The sequence below is a fragment of the Macaca nemestrina genome, chromosome 15 (genome assembly GCF_043159975.1).
Source record: "Macaca nemestrina isolate mMacNem1 chromosome 15, mMacNem.hap1, whole genome shotgun sequence".
Lineage (NCBI taxonomy): Eukaryota > Metazoa > Chordata > Mammalia > Primates > Cercopithecidae > Macaca > Macaca nemestrina.
In genome coordinates, this window is record NC_092139.1 from 99,076,475 (window position 1) to 99,096,143 (window position 19,669).

The following is a 19,669-nucleotide window of genomic DNA, read 5'->3' on the forward strand; positions in this document are numbered from 1 at the left end:
GGGCAAATATGTGCTGATTTCATGGCATACAAAGCAAATTGACTTCTGGTATAACTCTTTTGTAGCTATAAGAACTTCGTGTATGTATGTATGTATGTATTACAAAAAAATCCTTTGACACTTAAATGTAGGGGGAAAAACACCTCTACTTGAGTATTTGGGTTAGTTAAGGCTTTATTGAACTTTCTTGGGTATGTTTTTTTCTTACTCTTCAGTGGCCCGAACCTGTAACTTGATCTTGATTGTTCTGGATGTCCTGAAACCTTTGGGACATAAGAAGATAATTGAAAATGAGCTGGAAGGCTTTGGCATTCGCTTGAACAGCAAACCCCCCAACATTGGCTTTAAGAAGAAAGACAAGGGAGGCATTAATCTCACAGCCACTGTAAGTGGGGAAGACGACATGGGGCAGGCTGCTGCAGGAATAGGAGTGGGGAGTGGATTAGGGTGCATGGACATTGACATTGGAAAATTTCCTGGCTTTTCCCTGCACTAATTGAGATAGCACAGTGACTTCATAATGACTGACAAGAAAGACTTCAAGATTAGGGTAGGAGCCAGTCTCAGACTTACCTTTGCTGCTTATTTCCTCTTTTGGATTATCTATTGGGGATGATATGGGAGTGTGAACCAATATTATGCTTGCATAAAGTACATGGCCGCCAATGTCTTCTGTTTTCATTCATTTAACACAAATTTATAGAGTGCCTACCATGGGCCAAGCATTATTTTAGGCTCTGAGCAGGAATGGAAGAGGGAATAGTGAAACCCCCTGCTTTTATTTTCTAGTTGGATAGAATAGCAAATATTAATGAGTAAAATATAATGTATTAGTCAATGATAAATGTGAGAACACAAAGTAGGGAAAGGAGATAGAGTGTTGGTGTGAGGGTTGCGGTTTTAAGAACGTTGGTCAGGGAAGTCTTCACTGAGGTAACATGAAGGTGTGAACCAAGTGGATATCTTGAAGAAGAGCATTTGCTTCATGCAGAGGAAACGTCCAAGTGGAAAGGTACTGAGGCAGGGCATGTCTTCCCATGTTTGAGGAACAGCAGAATGAGCAAGTAAGAGAGTAGTAAGAGATGAAGTCATAACATAGGGACATATGTGCTTTTACTTTACAGGAGATGGGTAACTGTTGGTTGAGTTCTGACCCACAAACATGATTTGACTTAGGTTTTAGTGGAATAATTCTGACTCTTATGTTGAGAATAGATTGCAGTAGGTTAAGAGCAGAAACAGAAATAATTTAAGAGGTTATTGCAATAACCAAGAAGTGATAGCTTCCTGGACCAGGGTTGTGACAGTGAAGGAGTTGAAAAGTGGTTGGTTGTGGAAAGATTTTGAAATAGCTGATAGTAATTACATCTGGATTGGGTATGCATTGTGAAAGAAAGAGTCAGAGATGCCTGTTTTGTTTTTTGTTTGTTTGTTTATTTACTTATTTAGAGATGGAGTCTCACTCTGTCTTGCTCTGTCACCCAGGCTGGAGTGCAGTGGCGCGATCTTGGCGCACTGCGACCTCTGCCGACCAAGTTCAAGAGATTCTTCTGCCTCAGCCTCCTGAGTAGCTGGGATTACAGGTGCCTGCCATTGTGCCCGGCTAATTCTTGTATTTTTAGTAGAGACGGGGTTATACCATGTCGGCCAGCCTGGTTGATCTCATTCTGTCGCTTAGGCTGGAGTACAGTGGTACAATCACTGTTAGCTCAAACTCCTGGGCTCAAGTGACCCTCCTGCCTCAGCCTTCTAAGTAGCTAGGGCTATAGTCACATGCTTCCAGGCTTGGCTATTTTTTTTTTTTTTTTTTTTTGGTAGAAACGGAGATTTGCCATGTTGCCCAGGTTGATCTTGAACTTTTGGCCTCAAACTATCCTCCTGCTTTGGTCTCCCAAAGTGTTGGGATTACAGGTGTGAGCCACCATACCCAGCCACTTTTTTTTTTTTTTTTTTTTTGTCCTGAGCTAAAAAAAAAAAAATGAACTCTTATTACTAAAATGGTAGGACTTTTGGTAGAGTAGGTTTGGAGGGAAGGAGAAGATCAGGATGTTAAGTTTTAGATGCCAGTTAGACATCTAGGTGTTTCTGTCAAGAAGGCATGTGGGGTAGGTTGGGCACAGTGGCTCATGACTGTACATCTATAATCCCAGCACTTTGGGAGGTTGAGGCAGGAGGATCACTTGAGCCCAGGAGTTCAAAACCAGCTTGGATAACAAAGTGAGACCCCATCTCTACTAAAAAAAAAAAAAAAAGGCATGAGGAATTATTTAGGCTGCATGAGGAATTACCTAGACTGGATATATAAATTTGGTGATTATCAACTTTAATGTCATGGACCTAACTGAGATCACCAAGGATGTGAGTATAGATAGAAAATAAAAGAGAGTCAGGCGCTGTGGCTCATGCCTGTAATCCCAGCACTTTGGGAGGCCAAGGCGGGCAGATCACAAGGTCAAGAGATCGAGGCCGGGCGCGGTGGCTCAAGCTTGTAATCCCAGCACTTTGGGAGGCCGAGACGGGCGGATCACGAGGTCAGGAGATCGAGACCATCCTGGCTAACACGGTGAAACCCCGTCTCTACTAAAAAATACAAAAAACTAGCCGGGCGAGGTGGCGGGCGCCTGTAGTCCCAGCTACTCGGGAGGCTGAGGCAGGAGAATGGTGTAAACCTGGGAGGCGGAGCTTGCAGTGAGCCGAGATCGCGCCACTGCACTCCAGCCTGGGTGACAGAGCCAGACTCCGTCTCAAAAAAAAAAAAAAAGAGATCGAGACCATCCTGGCCAACATGGTGAAACCCTGTCTCTATTAAAAACACAAAAATTAGCTGAGCATGGTGGCACACGCCTGTAATCTCAGCTGCTCAGGAGGTTGAGGCAGGAGAATCGCTTGAACCCGGGAGGAGGAGGTTGCAGTGAGCTGAGATCACACCACTGCACTCCAGCCTGGCAACAGAGTGGGACTCCATCTCAAAAAAAAAAAAAAAAGAAAAGAAAAAAGAAAAGAGAATCGGCCAGACACAGTGGCTGATGCTGAGGCCGAAGTGGGCAGATTACCTGAGGTCAGGAGTTGGAGACCAGCCTGGCCAACATGGCAAAACCCTGTCTCTACTAAAAATACAAAAATTAGTCAGGCATGGTGGCACGCGCCTGTAATCCTAGCTACTTGGGAGACTGAGGCAGGAGAATCGCTTGAACCCAGGAGGTGGAGGTTGCAGTGAGCTGAGATTGCGCCATTGCACTCCAGCCTGGGCACCAAGAGAGAAACTCCGTCTCAAAAAAAAAAAAGAAAAAAAGAAAAGAGACTCAAAGAGATAAGACTTCTTAGACAAAGAGAGAGAAGGAAAACTGAAAGAGTTTGAAATGCTGGAAGCCAAGTAAAGTGTTTCAGATAAGAGTGACCAGTTCTGTCAAATGCTGCTTCTCTGTCAGAATTGAGGACTGAGACTTTCCTACTAAATTTAACACTCCAGATGATTTGACTGGCATAGGTTTAAGCTGTCTTGCCCAAAACATCTTTCCCATTATCCTGTCTTAATGTTCGAATTTGAACATTTAAGATTATTTCTGTGTTAGTTTGCCAGGGCTGCCATAATATGGTACCACAGATGGGGTGGCTTAAATAACAAATTTATTTTTCATAATTCTAGAGGCTGGAAGTCTGAGATCAAGGTGATGGCAGGGTTGGTTTCTTCTGAGGCTTCTGTCCTTGGTTTACAGATATGACTTCATCTGGTGTTTGCTCTGTGTTTCTGTGTCCTAATCTCCTTTTCTCATTAGTACCACCAGTATTGGATTAGGGCCCCACTCTAATGACCTTATTTTAATTTGATTACCGCTTTAAAGACTCTTATCTCCAAATACAGTCACATTCTGAGATACTGAGATTAGGACTTCAACATATGAATTATTTTGTGGGGGAAGGAGGAACACAGTTCAGCGTGTAACACCTTCCTTGGAGTTTGAACATTTATTTCCTACTAAAAGTCAGTGACACTCATCCCGGATGTCTTTAGTAATGAGTTTGCATCTTAGCTAGAATTTTCCAGGTACATGGATATTGGTACACTTGGCAAGTATTTTTTTTTTTTTAATTTTGTGCTGACCAGTCATCTGCTATTCCCTTTCAGTGCCCCCAGAGTGAGCTAGATGCTGAAACTGTGAAGAGCATTCTGGCCGAATACAAGATTCATAATGCTGATGTGACTCTACGTAGTGATGCTACAGCTGATGACCTCATTGATGTGGTGGAAGGAAACAGGTACTGACTGAGTGTGCAGTCTGTGCCTGACTGGATTGGAAGCCTTGTGATGGAAACAGTATTGGATCTTGAATTTGGCAGAAGTTTATCTTAATTCCAGTTGTCCTACTATTTTTTTTTTTTTTTGAGATGGAGTCTCACTCTGTTGCCCAGGCTGGAATGCAGCAGCATGATCTCAGCTCACTGCAACCTTCACCTCCCAGATTCAAGAGATTCTCCTGCCTTAGCCTCCCGAGTAGCTGGGATTACAGGTGTGTACCACCATGCCCAGCTAATTTTTGTATTTTTAGTAGAGGTGGGGTTTCATCATGTTGTCCAGGCTGGTCTTGAACTCCTGACCTCAAGTGATCCGCCTGCCTCGGCCTCCCAAAATGTTGGGATTATAGGCGTGAGCCACTGTGTTCAGCCTGTGCTACTATCTTAAATGATAGTGGGCTTTGGTTTCTTTCTTTCTTTTTTTTTTTTGAGGTGGAGTTTTGCTCTTGTTACCCAGGCTGGAGTGCAATGGCTCAATCTCAGCTCACTGCAACCTCTGCTTCCCGGATTCAAGCGATTCTCCTCCCTCAGCCTTTCTGAGTAGCTGGGATTACAGGCATGTGCCACCATGCCTGGCTAATTTTGTGTTTTTAGTAGAGATGGGGTTTCTCTATGTTGGTCAGGCTGGTATTGAACTCCCAACCTCAGGTGATCCACCCCACCTTGGTCTCCCAAAGTGCTGGAATTACAGGTGTGAGCCACTGTGCCCGGCCTTTTTTTTGTTTGTTTTTTTGAGATGGAGTCTCACTCTGTCACCCAGGCTGGAGTGCAATGGTGTGATCTCAGCTCATTGTAACCTCCACCTCCCAGGTTCAAGCGATTCTCCTGCCTCAGCCTCCCGAGTAGCGGGGATTACAGGTGTGCACCACCATGCACGGCTAATTTTGTATTTGTAGTAGAGATGGGGTTTCATTATGTTGGCCAGACTGGTCTTGAACTCCTCACCTCAAGTGATCCGCCTGCCTTGGTCTGCCAAAATGTTAGGATTACAGACATGAGCCACTGCGTCCAGCCTGTGCTACTATCTTAAATGATAGTGGACTTTGTTTTTTTTCTTTTTTTTTTTGTGAGACAAGTGTCTCACTCTGTCACCCAGGTTGGAGTATAGTGGCATGATCTTGGCTCACTGCAACCTCCACCTCCTGGGTTCAAGCGATTCTTTTGCCTCAGCCTCCTGAGTAGCTCGGATTACAGGTGCCTGCCACCACGTCTGGCTAATCTTTTGTATTTTCAGTAGAGATGGGGTTTCACCATGTTGGCCAGGCTGTTCTTGAACTCCTGACCTCAGGTGATCTACCTGCCTCAGCTTCCCAAAGTGCTGGGATTACAGGTATGAGCCGCTGTGCCTGGCCCCCGCCCCCTGGTTTTGTGTTTTTTTTTTTGGAGTCTTGCTCGGTCGCCCAGGCTGGAGTGCAGTGGCATGATCTTGGCTCACTGCAACCTCTGCCGCCAGGGTTCAAGCACTTCCACTGCCTCATCCTCCCGAGTAGCTGGGACTACAGGCGTCCGCCACCACACCTGGCTAATTTTTGTATTTTTAGTAGAGATGGGGTTTCTCCATGTTAGCCAGGCTGGTCTCTAACCTCAGGCAGTCTGCCTGCCTCTGCCTCCCAAAGTGCTGGAATTACAGGCATGAGCCACCATGCCTCCTGCTGGCTTTGGTTTCTTTAGCTCTAAACTGAGGGATTCGTTTTGATTTCTGACATCCTTCCTTGCTTTTAAATTTAATTGTGATGGTCATATTCCCCATTTCAGTTTTTTTCTTTTACAGCCTCCTCCTATGAAATTCTCCATTTCAGTTACTTGCTCTAAACTAAGCTGCCCCCTAATCTTTGTCATGTGATAGTTGAAGAGAGTAGTAGGTGAGTCTGCTCTTCCAGAATTAATCCACCTGAGAAGTTCTATAGGCTGTGTCCTACAGAAGTCTGAGCCGGCCAGGCTGTGTCTATTTTCTCCATCCTAAGAGTATGTAGCTGAGTATCTATTTCATGATACATTACTTTTTTTTTTTTTTTTGAGACAGGGTCACGCTCTTGTCGCCCAGGCTGTAGTGCAGTGGTGTGATCACGGCTCACCACAGCCTTGAACTCCGGGCTCAATCCATCCTCCCACCTCAAACTCCTGAGTAGCTGGGACTATGGGCGTGTACCACCAAGCCAAGCTAATTTTTGTATTTTTTATAGAGATGTTGTTTCCTCACCTTGCCAAGACTGGTCTTGAACTCCTGGGCTCAAGCAATCTGCCTGCCTTGGCCTCCCAACGTGTTGGGATTATAGGCATAAGACACTATGCCCAGCCCATTAATATTATTGAGACTTGAATAAGTTAAGTCACTGTTAAAATTACTTGTAGCATTTGCATATAATATTTTTAGTTCTCCTAGTCATTTGTTCCTGTATGTTGGATGAACGTATTTACTCCTCATTTGAAAACAAACAGAAGCCAGTGTTTTCAGTTAGGCATTTTACAAGTGAGGCAGTTAAACCGTGAGAAGTTGTGGCTTGCCTAATTATTAGTAACCTTAGCTGTCATATTCATTGGACACTAGGAATATGACATTGGTAGATGTGATATCATTTTTACCAATAAATATTATTTATTGTACCAATAAATAAAACATTTTTTAGTCTTTAAATATAAATTATGTTTTAAAACAGCCATGTAGGAAACTGACTCAGAGGTTAAGTGACTTTCCTAGGGACACATAACATCACCTCTTCATATCCACAGAGGATTGCTTCCAGGACCCCTTGCAGATAATGAAACCTGCAGATGCTCAAGGCCCTTATATAAAATGATATAGTACAGCTGACCCTCCGTGCCTGTGGGTTTTGATCTGCAGTTGGTTGAATTCAAGGTTGCAAAACCTGCATATATGGAGGGCCAGCTGGGATTAGAATCAGTCTGAGCACTTCAAAGCTTGTGTTCTTTCCACTGCAGTATGCTTTCCCAGCAATTATCTTTATGTCTGGTACTAGGGCCTGACTTTTGTTACTTTTCAACCCATAGTTCACTTTTTCTTTTTTCTTTTTCTGGCTGATCTGCTACTTATGATTCCTCTTGAGAGCGCCAGTTGGGTCTGGGTGAGGGTGTGCTGTTCAACAGTCTGACAGTTTTGTCAACAACTCCAGACTAATACCTGTTTTTCTTCAACTTCTGTAGAGTTTATATCCCCTGTATCTATGTGTTAAATAAGATTGACCAAATCTCCATTGAGGAATTGGATATCATCTATAAGGTGCCTCACTGTGTACCCATCTCTGCCCATCACCGCTGGAATTTTGATGACCTATTGGAAAAGATCTGGGACTATCTGAAACTAGTGAGAATGTAAGTCTTTGTGGATAGGGTAATGTTGCTGTACGAATTAAACCAGACCGTCCTAAGATGACTTTCTGGAGCTCATTAACAAAATCTGGCTCTTTTTGAAAATATAAGTAAATTGGTTCCTATTATCTACTAGGTCATATCGAGGACACTTTTTCCCTCAGGTTGGAGGTTGTCCTGGTCTTATGTCAGGGGTGATGGAGGGTTGCTATACATTCAACACATGAGATATTCTAAGAAGGTGGTAATCTTTATGCCCTCTCTATTCTAGTTACACCAAACCCAAAGGCCAATTACCAGATTACACATCCCCAGTGGTACTTCCTTACTCCAGGACCACAGTGGAGGATTTCTGCATGAAGATTCACAAAAATCTTATCAAAGAATTTAAATAGTAAGTATCATGGGCATGTGGTCCCTCCTTTTTTCTATAAGTTACCAGTTTCACTAACTAGTAACTCATAGGATGGCATTTTTAAAAAGAAGGCAGGAAGGCGGCTACTGAAATGCTTGCTTGGCTGGAACTCTGCAGTGTCTTCTTAAAACCGTGCCTAATTAGAATAGGAAGAGCTCTAGAAACCTCTTTAGTTCAGGAAACCTGATGACACAAACAGCCCTGACCTTCCCTCATTATTTCATCTTCCTCTTGGCAAACACAAATATTAATAATTCCTGCCAATGTCACACTGGCCTCTACTGGGTACTGAGCCCCCTTCTTTTTTTTTTTTTTTTTTTTTTTTTTTTTTTTTTTTTTTTTAAGACGGAGTCTCGCTCTGTCGCCTGGGCTGGAGTGCAGTGGCCGGACCTCAGCTCACTGCAAGCTCCGCCTCCCGGGTTCCCGCCATTCTCCTGCCTCAGCCTCCCGAGTAGCTGGGACCACAGGCGCCCGCCACCTCGCCCGGCTAGTTTTTTGTATTTTTAGTAGAGACGGGGTTTCACCGTATTAGCCAGGATGGTCTCGATCTCCTGACCTCGTGATCCGCCCGTCTCGGCCTCCCAAAGTGCTGGGATTACAGGCTTGAGCCACCGCGCCCGGCCTTGAGCCCCCTTCTAAACCTTAAACATGGGCAAAACCTCCCTAATCTCTCATATTTTTCACTGATGACACAGGCTGAAAAAAGAATTACTTTATTTCTGAGATAGGTCTTGGTGTTGCCTTGGCTGAAGTGAGTGGTGCGATCATAGCTCACTGGAGCCTCAATCTTCTGGGCTCAAGCAGTCCTCCTGCCTCAGCCTCCTGAGTAGCTGGGACTACAGGTGCACACCACTATACCCAGCTAATTTTTTATTTTTTATTTTTTGAGATAGTCTCGCTCTTATTGCCCAGGCTGGAGTGTAATGGTGTGATCTTGGCTTACTGCAACTTCTTCCCGGGTTCAAGTGATTCTCCCACCTCAGCTGCCTCCCAAGTAGCTGGGATTACAGGCATGTGCCACCACACCCAGCTCATTTTGTATTTTCAGTAGAGACAGGGTTTCTCCATGTTGGTCAGGCTGGTCTTGAACTCTTGACCTCAGCCCTGCAAAGTGCTGGGATTACAGGCATGAGCCACCGTGCCTGGCCTTAAAAAATTTTTACTAGAGACGAGGTCTTGTTTTGTTTCCCAGGCTGGTCTTGAATTCCTGAGCTCGAGAGAGTCACCTGCTTCAGCCTCCCAAAGTGTTAGGATTATAGGTGTGAGCCACTATGCCCAGCATATTAATTTTTTATTTTGAACTTACTGTAGACTTACAGCAAAGTTGCAGATATAGCACAAAGAGTTTCCTTTTATCTCTCACCCCACTTCTAATGTTAACAGCTCACGTTACTATAAAATTATCAAAAACAGGAAATAAGCATTGGTATGATGTTGTTAACTATAGACCTTATTTGAATTTTATCACTTTTTCTTTTACTAGTGTCTATTTTGTGTTCCAGGAACCTGTGTGGCATCTAGTTGTTACTTGTTTGTAGTCTTTGTGTTCTAGTTTACCAGTAATATTTCCTTAGACTTTCACTGTCATTGATGACCTTGATGCTTTTGAAGAGTGTTCACTAGTTATTTGATTGAATGTTCCTTATTTTGAGTTTGTCCAGTGTTCTCTTATGATTGAAATGAGATTATGTATTTTTGGTAAGAATACCACAAAAATAATGATGTGTTCTTCTCGGTGTATCATTACATGAGATTCATGATGTTGATATACCTTACTGATGATAATATTCATATTGATTACTTGGTTATGTTGGTGTAGGGTGGGTTTCTCTGCTGTGAAGGTAGTATTTTTCTCTCCGTATTTGATAAGTATCTTGGGGTACTTTTGAGACTGTGAAAGTCCTGTTTATCTTCAAATTTTTGCCTGCTGATATTAGCATCTACTGGTGAGGCTTGTCTGTGACATTTATGGCTATGGTGTTTACCTAACGGTGATTCTTTTTTTTTTTTTAAGACAGAGTCTCGCCCTCTCACCCAGGCTGGAGTGCAGTGGCGTGATCTCAGCTCACTGCAACCTCTGGCTCCCTTGTTCAAGCGACTCTTCTGCCTCAACCTCCTGAGTAGCTGGTACTACAGGCGTGTGCCACCATGCCTGGCTAATTTTTGTATTTTTAGTAGAAATGAGGTTTCACCATGTTGGTCAGGCTGGTCTGAAACTCCTGACCTCAGGTGATCTGCCTGCCTCGGCCTCCCAAAGTGCTGGGATTACAGACAGGCATGAGGTACCACGCCTGGCCTAATGGTGATTCTTTATTTTCCTTTTTTATTTTATGTTTATTTATTGGACTTCTGTATGTTAGAGCTACCACTTCCCCTATTTAACTCATAATTCCTATTGGTATGAGCTCTAGATTATTTTATTCTATAGGATGTAATCTAACACTGTTATTATTTTGTTGCTCAAGTTATTACAAAGCTTTGGCCATTAGGAACTCCTTCGTGTTGGCCCCTGTGTTCTTTTGATAAGCTGCTTTTTGTTGAGACAGGGTCTCACTGTTGCCCAAGCTGGAGTGCAGTGGCACAATCACAGCTCACTGTAGCCTTGATCTCACAGGCTCAAGCCTCAGCCTGCCTCAGCCTCCTGAGTAGCTGGAACCCCAAGTGTGCGCCACCATGCCCAGCTAGTTTTTTCTATTATTTTTTATAGAGACAGGGTCTGACTTGTGTTGCCCAGACTGGTCTCCGATGCCTGAGCTCTAGTGATCCGCCTACTTTCGCCTCCCAAAGTGCTGGGATTACAGGCATGAGCCATTTATTTTTTGTAGAGATGGGGTCTTGCTATGTTGCCCAGGCTTCTCAAACTCCTGGGCTCAGGTGATCCTTCCATCTCTGCCTCCCAAAGTGCAGGATTACGGGCATCAGCCACCTGTGTCCAGCCTTCCTTACTTTTTGGTACTGTTAATACTTAGATGTTCCCAAATGACATTGATTTTGCCTGCACTAGCCCTGGAAATCAGTCACTTCTCCAAGGAGCTCCAGTTTTCAAGATGTGGGTGCTAAGTGTACTCATTGTTAGCAAATAGGTTATCATTGCCTGTAGGCCCTCTTAGCAAATAAAGTTAGGAAATACATGTATGGATACTGATGATGCTTATATACACATCTGTATTTCTCTGTCTTATCCTTCCTCACTATCCATTTATCCATCTTTCCTAAAAACCATGAGTTTATACTGTTACCTCTGATTCTAGTTCAATACTACAGGGTTCATTTTAGCCTTCCCACTTAGTATTATTTTTAAGACAGGGTCTCTGTCTCTCAGGCTGGAGTGTAGTGGCTCTGTTACAGCTCACTGCAGTCTCGACTTCCCAGGCTCAAGCAATCCTCCTACCTCAGTTTCTGAGTAGCTGAGACCATAGATGTGTGCCACCATGCCCAGCTAATTTTTTTTTTTATTTGTAGAGACAGGGTCTCCCTATGTTGCCCTGGCTGGTCTCGAACTCCTGGGCTCAAGTGATCCTCCTGCTTCGGCTTCCCAAAGTGCTGGGATTACAGACACTAGCCACTGCACCTGAACTTCCTCTTTTTTTTTTTTTTGAGACAGTCTTGCTCTGTTGCCTGGGCTGGAGTGCGGTGGTGCGATCTGGGCTCACTGCAATCTCTGCCTCCCGGGTTCATGCCATTCTCCTGCCTCAGCCTTCCAAGTAGCTGGAACTACAGGTGCCTGCCACCACACCGGACTAAATTTTTGTATTTTTGGTAGGGACGGGGTTTCACCATGTGTTAGCCAGGATGGTCTCGATCTCCTGACCTCGTGATCCACCCACCTTGGCCTCCCAAAGTGCTGGGATTACAGGCGTGAGCCACCGCACCCGCTGCTTTTTTTTTTTCTGAATAGGAAAAAGGGTTAAAAACAAAAGAAGAAAATAGGGCTAGGTGTGGTAGCTCACGCCTGTAATCTCAGCACTTTGGGAGGCCAAGGCAGGAGGACTGCTTGAGTCCAGGAGTGTGAGATCGGACTAGGCAATATAGTGAGACCCCCGTCTTTATCAAAAATTAAAAAATTAGCCAGACACGGTACCAGGCACCTGTGGTCCCAGCTACTCAGGAGGCAGAGGTAGGAGGATTGCTTGAGTCCAGGAGGTTGATGTTGCAGCGAGCCATGATAATGATCATGCCCCTGTACTCTAGCCTGGGCAGCAGACTGAGACCCTTGCCTCAAAAAACCAGCCAAACAAAGAAAAAACAAAACTTGTTTCTGATCCTAAGAGTACTGAGAGAGTGAAGTCCTTTATTGACCTTCAGATCCTTATATATAAAACAACTATATTCGACATGTAAGTGCTAATTTCCACCAGTCAAAACATTATGCTTTGGCAGTTACTTTAACTGGGAAAGATGACTTTTGTAAAAAGTTAAACACTGTCCTTTTTCAGACTTTGTAGATTTAGAGATACAGCTCTTTCCTTCTATGGTGCAAAACACTGTTCAAAACCTTCAGAACTTTAAATTTACCAGGGAATTAAAAAGGGGAGAAAAATGTCTCAGATAAGAAACATATCGAAGCAAACAGGATTTTATTTGCTCCTTATTTTACTGTTTTTTTCTTTTTGTTTAGTTATAGCACAACTATCTTTATTTTTTTTATTATTATTATTATTTTTGAGATAGGGCCTTGTTCTGTTGCCGCCCAGGCTGGAGTCCAGTGGTGTAATCGTGGTTTACTGCAGCCTTGAACTCCTGGGTTCAAGCAAGCCTCCCACCTCAGCCTTTCATATAGCTGGGACTACAGGTGCAAACCACCATGCCTGGCTAATTTTTTCTATTTTTGTAGAGCTAGGGTTTCTCCATGCTGCCCAGGCTGGTACAACTCTCTTAATAATAGAAAACTTTCAGCTTCAGGCCTAATTAATTATAACACTTACCCCTTTTCCATTTCCTTCATGTCCTTGACCATATCAATCCCTTATCTGTGCTTTGTGTTTTTTTTTGTGTGTTGTTTTTTGAGAGTGAGTGAGACTCCGTCGCCCAGGCTGGAGTGCAGAGGCGTGATCTTGGCTCACTGCAACCTCCGCCTCCCAGGTTCAAGAGATTCTCCTGCCTCAGCCTCCCAAGTAGCTGGGACAACAGGTGTGCGCCACCACTCCCAGCTAATTTTTTGTATTTTTAGTAGATAGGGTTTCACCATGTTGGTTGGCCAGGATGGTCTTGATCTCTTGACCTCATGATCCACCCACCTGGGCCTCCCAAAGTGCTGGGATTACAGGCGTGAGCCACCACGCCCGGCCTGATTTTTGTATTTTTAGTAGAGACAGGGTTTCACCATATTGGCCAGGCTGGTCTTGAACGCCTGATCTCGTGATCCGCCCACCTCGGCCTCCCAAAGTGCTGGAATTAGAGGCATGAGCCACTTCTTCGGGCCTGGAATATAGATTTTTTTAAAGAGGTTTTGACTATATATATATATATATATATATTTTTTTTTTTTTTTTTTTTTTTTTGGGAGACGGAGTCTCGCTCTGTCGCCCGGGCTGGAGTGCAGTGGCCAGATCTCAGCTCACTGCAAGCTCCGCCTCCCGGGTTTACGCCATTCTCCTGCCTCAGCCTCCCGAGTAGCTGGGACTACAGGCGCCCGCCACCTCGCCCGGCTAGTTTTTTGTATTTTTTAGTAGAGACGAGGTTTCACCGTGTTAGCCAGGATGGTCTCGATCTTCTGACCTCGTGATCTGCCCGTCTCGGCCTCCCAAAGTGCTGGGATTACAGGCTTGAGCCACCGCGGCCGGCCGACTATATCTTTTTATATATATAAAATATATATTTTGATATAATTTATCTATAATATATATTATATTATGATATAAAAACACAAATATAATGTAATATATATTATATAAATATATGTGATATATATCATAATTTACATATGTATTTTATATATAACATATAATAACAATATAGCCACCTTTTTTACTCTTGGTACATGGTTCTTAGTCTCTGTGAGGCAGGTCTTGGTGTTTTATTCACCAGTTTTCATCATTAGCACAACATATTCTTAAGTTTGGAGGCCCATAGATATAAATTACCTTCACATATTCCAGTAAATCAGGAGGACATATCAGTTACAGTTTCTTGTTAGGGAGGAAGATTTTCCTGGCATGGCTGAAGAGGGAGGCCCTAATTTCTTGTCAGTACCCACTGATGGTTTCAGGAAACCCAGCAAAAACAGGTATTATCTAACAGTCTATAAGTGATACCGTATCTATAGGAATCAATCTGAAATTTTCAGGGTATTTCTCTGAAGATTAAATGACAGATTTTTTTTTTTTTGAGACGGAGTTTCGCTCTTGTTGCCCAACCTGGAGTGCAATGGTGTGATCTCGGCTCACTGCAACCTCCGCCTCCCGGGTTCAATCCTTTCTCCTGCCTCAGCCTCCTGAGTAGCTGGGATTACAGGCACCCACCACCATGCCCGGCTAGTTTTTGTATTTTTAGTGCAGACGGGGTTTCACCATGTTGGCCAGGCTGGTCTCAGACACCTGACCTCAGGTGATCTGCCGCCTCGGCCTCCCAAAATGCTGGGATTACCAGCGTGAGCTGCTGCGCCCAGCCCAGGGTATTTCTCTGTAACAAATTCATGCTTGCTTTTAATTTTAAACGAGGCTCTTTATACTAATCATGTTTTTTGTCTTTGACTTTCTGCAATAAGAGGAACCACACAACTTCCAGAAGTCTTTGTTGCCTTGTATGTTAAGGCTTCAGTGTCTCATGCTATTCAGGAAGATAAAACTTTTGTGCGTCTGTAGTTCTTAAGCGTGTGATTCTAAATCTGAGCAGAAGGGTGGCATCCAGGCAAACAGGGCAGAAGCTAGGTTATTATTTACACTGACTGTTCTTTTTCCCTTCCATACAGTGCTCTGGTCTGGGGTCTGTCTGTGAAACACAATCCTCAGAAAGTGGGTAAAGACCATACGTTGGAGGACGAGGATGTCATTCAAATTGTGAAGAAGTGAAACTTTTCCCCTTTCCCATCTGCCGGGCGAACCACAACAGCCTTCCCCATGATCAAGCACCCTACCCCAGTTCTTTCTGGTTTTGGCAGTCACTGGATCAGGATCCAGGGGAGGGAGATGGAGGCACCCAAACTGGAACTTCATTTGTCTTACCTTGGTGTCACCTTGTATGTCGAACTGCATAAAAGACCTGGTAGGCTGGTCAGCTACATACAGCTCATGTGTCATTGTCAGAATTTGTTTTGGGATGGGCTGAATGAGGAAGGGTATATACGGTGAAGTAGCTACAGAAGGGATCCTTGGAAACTTGATCTTGAGTGTGAAATGGATAAAAATATGACATGCAGCATCTTCTTTGATGTTTACTTATGGGAACCCCTTCCAAACTAGATGTGGCTTTCAATCCTTTCTTTTTTTTTTTTTTTTTTGAGACGGGGTCTCGCTCTGTCACCCAGGCTGGAGTGCAGTGGCCGGATCTCAGCTCACTGCAAGCTCCGCCTCCCGGGTTCACGCCATTCTCCTGCCTCAGCCTCCCGAGTAGCTGGGACTACAGGCGCCTGCCACCTCGCCCGGCTAGTTTTTTGTATTTTTTAGTAGAGACGGGGTTTCACCGGGTTAGCCAGGATGGTCTCGATCTCCTGACCTTGTGATCCACCCGTCTCGGCCTCCCAAAGTGCTGGGATTACAGGCTTGAGCCACCGCGCCCGGCCTTCAATCCTTTCAAGTGGTCTTTCCCACTTGATACTGGAGAGAGGAAGGACTTTATGTAAAGTTAACTGATCACTCCCTGCAAGGCCAACCTGTTTTGGGAGATCATGTAATTTAAGTACTTAGACCAGGCAGATCAGGGTTTGAAATTGCAGGTCCACCTCTAGTTAGCTGTGGAGCCCTGAACAAATTACCCAACCTTTATGAGCCTCAGTTTCCTCATGTAACATGGGATAGTAATAGCACTTTCTGCCGTCGTGATTGTCAGTAATGTAGGGATAGGTACTTATAAATTGCTTAGCACAGTATTTGACGTATAAGTACTCAATGACTCTTGGCTTTTGTTGCATCCAGCCTTTTACTGGGCTGTCTGCCCTATGCAGAGCACAGCTGTACATCATCAGTGTTGGGCTGAATGTTGAGCTGAAATGCTGCCAGCTGGGCCACTAAATGCTTTTTTCTTTTTTTTTTTTTTTTTTTTTGAGATAGTTTCGCTCTTGTTGCCCAGGCTGGAGTGCAATGGCGTGATCTCTGCTCACCGCAACCTCCGCCTCCCAGGCTCAAGCGATTCTCCTGTGTCAGCCTCCCGAGTAGCTGGGATTACAGGCATGTACCACCATGCCCTGCTAATTTTGTATTTTTTAGTAGAGATGGGGTTTCTCCATGTTGATGAGGCTGGTCTTGAATTCCTGACCTCACGTGATCTGCCCGCCTCGGCCTCCTAGAGTGCTGGGATTACAGGCATGAGCCATCGCGCCTGGCCAACTAAATGCCTTCTTTTCCATAACCCAGCCTTTCTGCTTGAATCCCCATGGAAGTCCTGGCCTCAGCCAATAACTTGGGCAAAGGTGTGAAGGCAGAACGTTGCAAGCCAGGCAACTGGTGTGATCAAAGCAGGTTTGTGTGTTCACATATGTGTATGTATGGAGGTGGGAGGTTTAGGAGGGTTGGTGTCAGGACTACTTGAGAGGATACTAAGGACATAATCAGATGTTTGGAGCTAGGAATATAGGAATTTAAGGGGATTGCTCTGATTATGTGAAATTGATTGATAAACATCTTTGTGTGGTGGGTAACAATACGGGCAGAGGGGACTGGGCCCAGTAGCTCACACCTTGGGAGGCCAAGGCAGGAAGATCACCTGAGCTCAGGAGTTCAAGACCAGCCTGGACAACATAGCGAGGCCCAATCTCTACAAAAAATTTAAAAAATTAGCTGGGCATGGTGGTGTGTGCCTGTAGTCCCAGCTGTTTGGGAGGCTGAGGTGGGAGGATTGCTTGAGCCTGGAGGGTCCAGGCTGCAGTGAGCTAAGATGGGCCACTGTACTCCAGCCTGGGTGACCATTGGTCTTTATGTCCAGTCCACCATGGTCTCTCACCTGGATTTTTCTTTTTTTTTTTTGAGATGGAGTCTCACTCTGTCACCCAGGCCAGAGTGCAGTAGCATGAGCTCACTGCTAGCTCTGCCTCCCAGGTTCACACCATTCTCCTGCCTCAGCCTCCCAGGTAGCCAGGAGTATAGGCGCCCGCCACCACGCCTGGGTAATTTTTTAATATTTTTAGTAGAGATGGGGTTTCACCGTGTTAGCCAGGAGGGTCTCGATCTCCTGACCTCATGGATCCACCCACCTCGGCTTCCCAAAGTGCTGGGATTACAGGTGTGAGCCACTGCGCCCAGCCACATGTCTATTTTTGAATCAATTGTTGGTAAAGGGAATAGAATTATTGAAGAACCAGAATTTAGCCCTGTAAGTTATTGTCATTCTTGGTTTGTGTTTATGCTCATAGTTCACAACAAAAGGCTAATGGACCTCACACTTCCCTTTCCTCTTAATAGTCTGGCTTATAAGACACTCAGTAGCTATCTCCTAGGGGAAGGCCTAGCTGCATTCTCTGTTCACTTCATTCACACTTCCTTTTACCACTGACCTCCCTTGGGAGGGACTGTTCTTTCCTCTCCTACCTGACCTCCCCAGCTTAACAGATTTTCCATTATATGCTTTGTGGCCCTCAGCTGTTTTACTTTCAGGATGCCTTCTATATCCTTAGCTTCTCTTAACTTTTATTTTGCATATCCTTCCAGCACTGATTGCTTCTGAACTCATCTCATGCCTGCAAGACATCAAAAGTTTCTCCAAAGACATCCCTTTCTCTCTGCCCTCATCCTACATCAAGGTCTTAGCTCCTTGAAGACTGCATTCATGTGTCTTTTGCCTTCATCCCTCACCCCTGCTTCCTCTAGTCCGTTTGCCAAAATACTTTTGCTAAAACCTGTATGTCTAGTTTCTGCTGATACTCTTAGCAACACTCCCTTATTTCCTTCTGCCTCCATTTTGCCAATCACCAGCTAATGGCTTTGCTCTTTGCATGGTACCCATTTCTGTCCTACTAGCTTCTAGCCTGAAAAGGAAGCCTTTACTAGCAGCTTCAAACCAGTCCTCCTTACCTTGCACCTATTAACGTTGGTTCAACATGAAGGGGAAGTAAGGTAAGTGGAAGAGGATACACAGGAAAGGTGGAACTGGATTTAGGCATTGGTGTTCTGCCATTGACACTTGGGACTGCTTTCCAGCTTCCACCTGTGGAAACCAGAAAGCATTTGCCAAAAATTCTAAACATTAGGGTCTATTTCTGAAGCTGAGGAATTACATGGAGTGAATAGCATGGGGGAAGGGGATTACTAATGAGGTTGAAAGGAAAGTACCAGGAAGAGACTGACTTCATACATAATCCACAAAGCCAGGTTTTGTTGAAAGGTGACCTGCATTCTTGTATTCCTGCAAGTACAGGGCAGGGTGGGCAGTTCCAGGCTTATAGTCATTATTCCCTAACACTCAAGACTCAGGCTGCTCAAGACTGTACTAGCCTTGTAGTCAAAAATCCAACCACCTTGACCTTCACCTCATTATCTGACCCTTTAGCATGGAGTCCTAAAATGGTCCTAAATGGACAAATATCTACAACTCTGGTAAATTAACTTGAGTAGCATGGGAAATAAGTATAACTGCATAGCAGGACTGAAAAACTTCCAGTTAGGAAAGGGGACTCACAACCGTACTGTATTCTGTAGAATCTTTATCCGTCAGTGCTGTGTATGTACTAATAGTTAAGGTGAATAATAAAACAATTGTGAGGAACGTGATACAGAACACAAGGAGTCAATTAATGCATGAGTCTTAAGGGAAATTCTTACACTTCAGTGGGTTGAATCAGAACTCTGAGCTTAGAGAAACCGGATGCCCCAGTAAACATTTAGTTTGAGAAACTACCATATGTAATAGATGATTCCTTAATAAACAAATTGTTTTCACTAGGTCAGTTTAATCTTGGAAATTACACTATAGATACCCTGGTATTAGCCACAAGGCTACGCTATCTATAGGGTCAGTCCAGTGTAAACTGACCCGTTGGGGTCTTTAAAGCTCAAGGAAAAAGGCCATAGCTGATTTCTCCTAAATCAAGAGAGTCCAATTAACTTTTTTTTTTTTTTTTTTAGATGGAGTCTCACTGTGTCACCAAGCTGGGTTGCAGTGGCGTGATCTCAGCTCACTGCAACCTCTGCCTCCCAGGTTCAGGCAATTCTTCTGTCTCAGGCTTCTGGGTAGCTGGGACTACAGGTGTGCACCACCATGCCCAGCTAATTTTGCATTTTCAGTAGAGACGGGGTTTCACCATGTTGGCCAGGATGGTCTCGATCTCTTGACCTCATGATCCGCCCACCTCTGCCTCCCAAGGTGCTGGGATTACAGGTGTGAGCCACAGTGCCCAATTTCTATGGGTTTTAAAGAAAAATTTAAACTTTTTCAGATCACTTCCCTAAAGGAACATACTGAGCATAGCTTGGCTGGTTAGAAATTAGGAAGGCTAGCCTGGGCTACATGGTAAGACCCTGCCTCTACAAAAAATAAGAAAAAAGT

General features: G+C 44.4%; 1 protein-coding gene across 1 annotated transcript in view; it reads left to right on the forward strand.

Annotated features, from left to right (window-relative positions):
- The window catches only part of LOC105487294 (developmentally regulated GTP binding protein 1), a 38,080-nt gene extending 22,820 nt beyond the window's left edge, over nucleotides 1-15,260 (forward strand). Inside the window, exons 5-9 of the mRNA XM_071080444.1 lie at nucleotides 216-385; nucleotides 4,127-4,257; nucleotides 7,456-7,623; nucleotides 7,892-8,014; nucleotides 14,946-15,260. Coding sequence (XP_070936545.1) covers nucleotides 216-385; nucleotides 4,127-4,257; nucleotides 7,456-7,623; nucleotides 7,892-8,014; nucleotides 14,946-15,045 — 692 coding nt within the window. The 3' untranslated portion in view covers nucleotides 15,046-15,260. The remainder of the gene's footprint in view (nucleotides 1-215; nucleotides 386-4,126; nucleotides 4,258-7,455; nucleotides 7,624-7,891; nucleotides 8,015-14,945) is intronic.
- The last annotated feature ends 4,409 nt before the right edge of the window (nucleotides 15,261-19,669 follow it).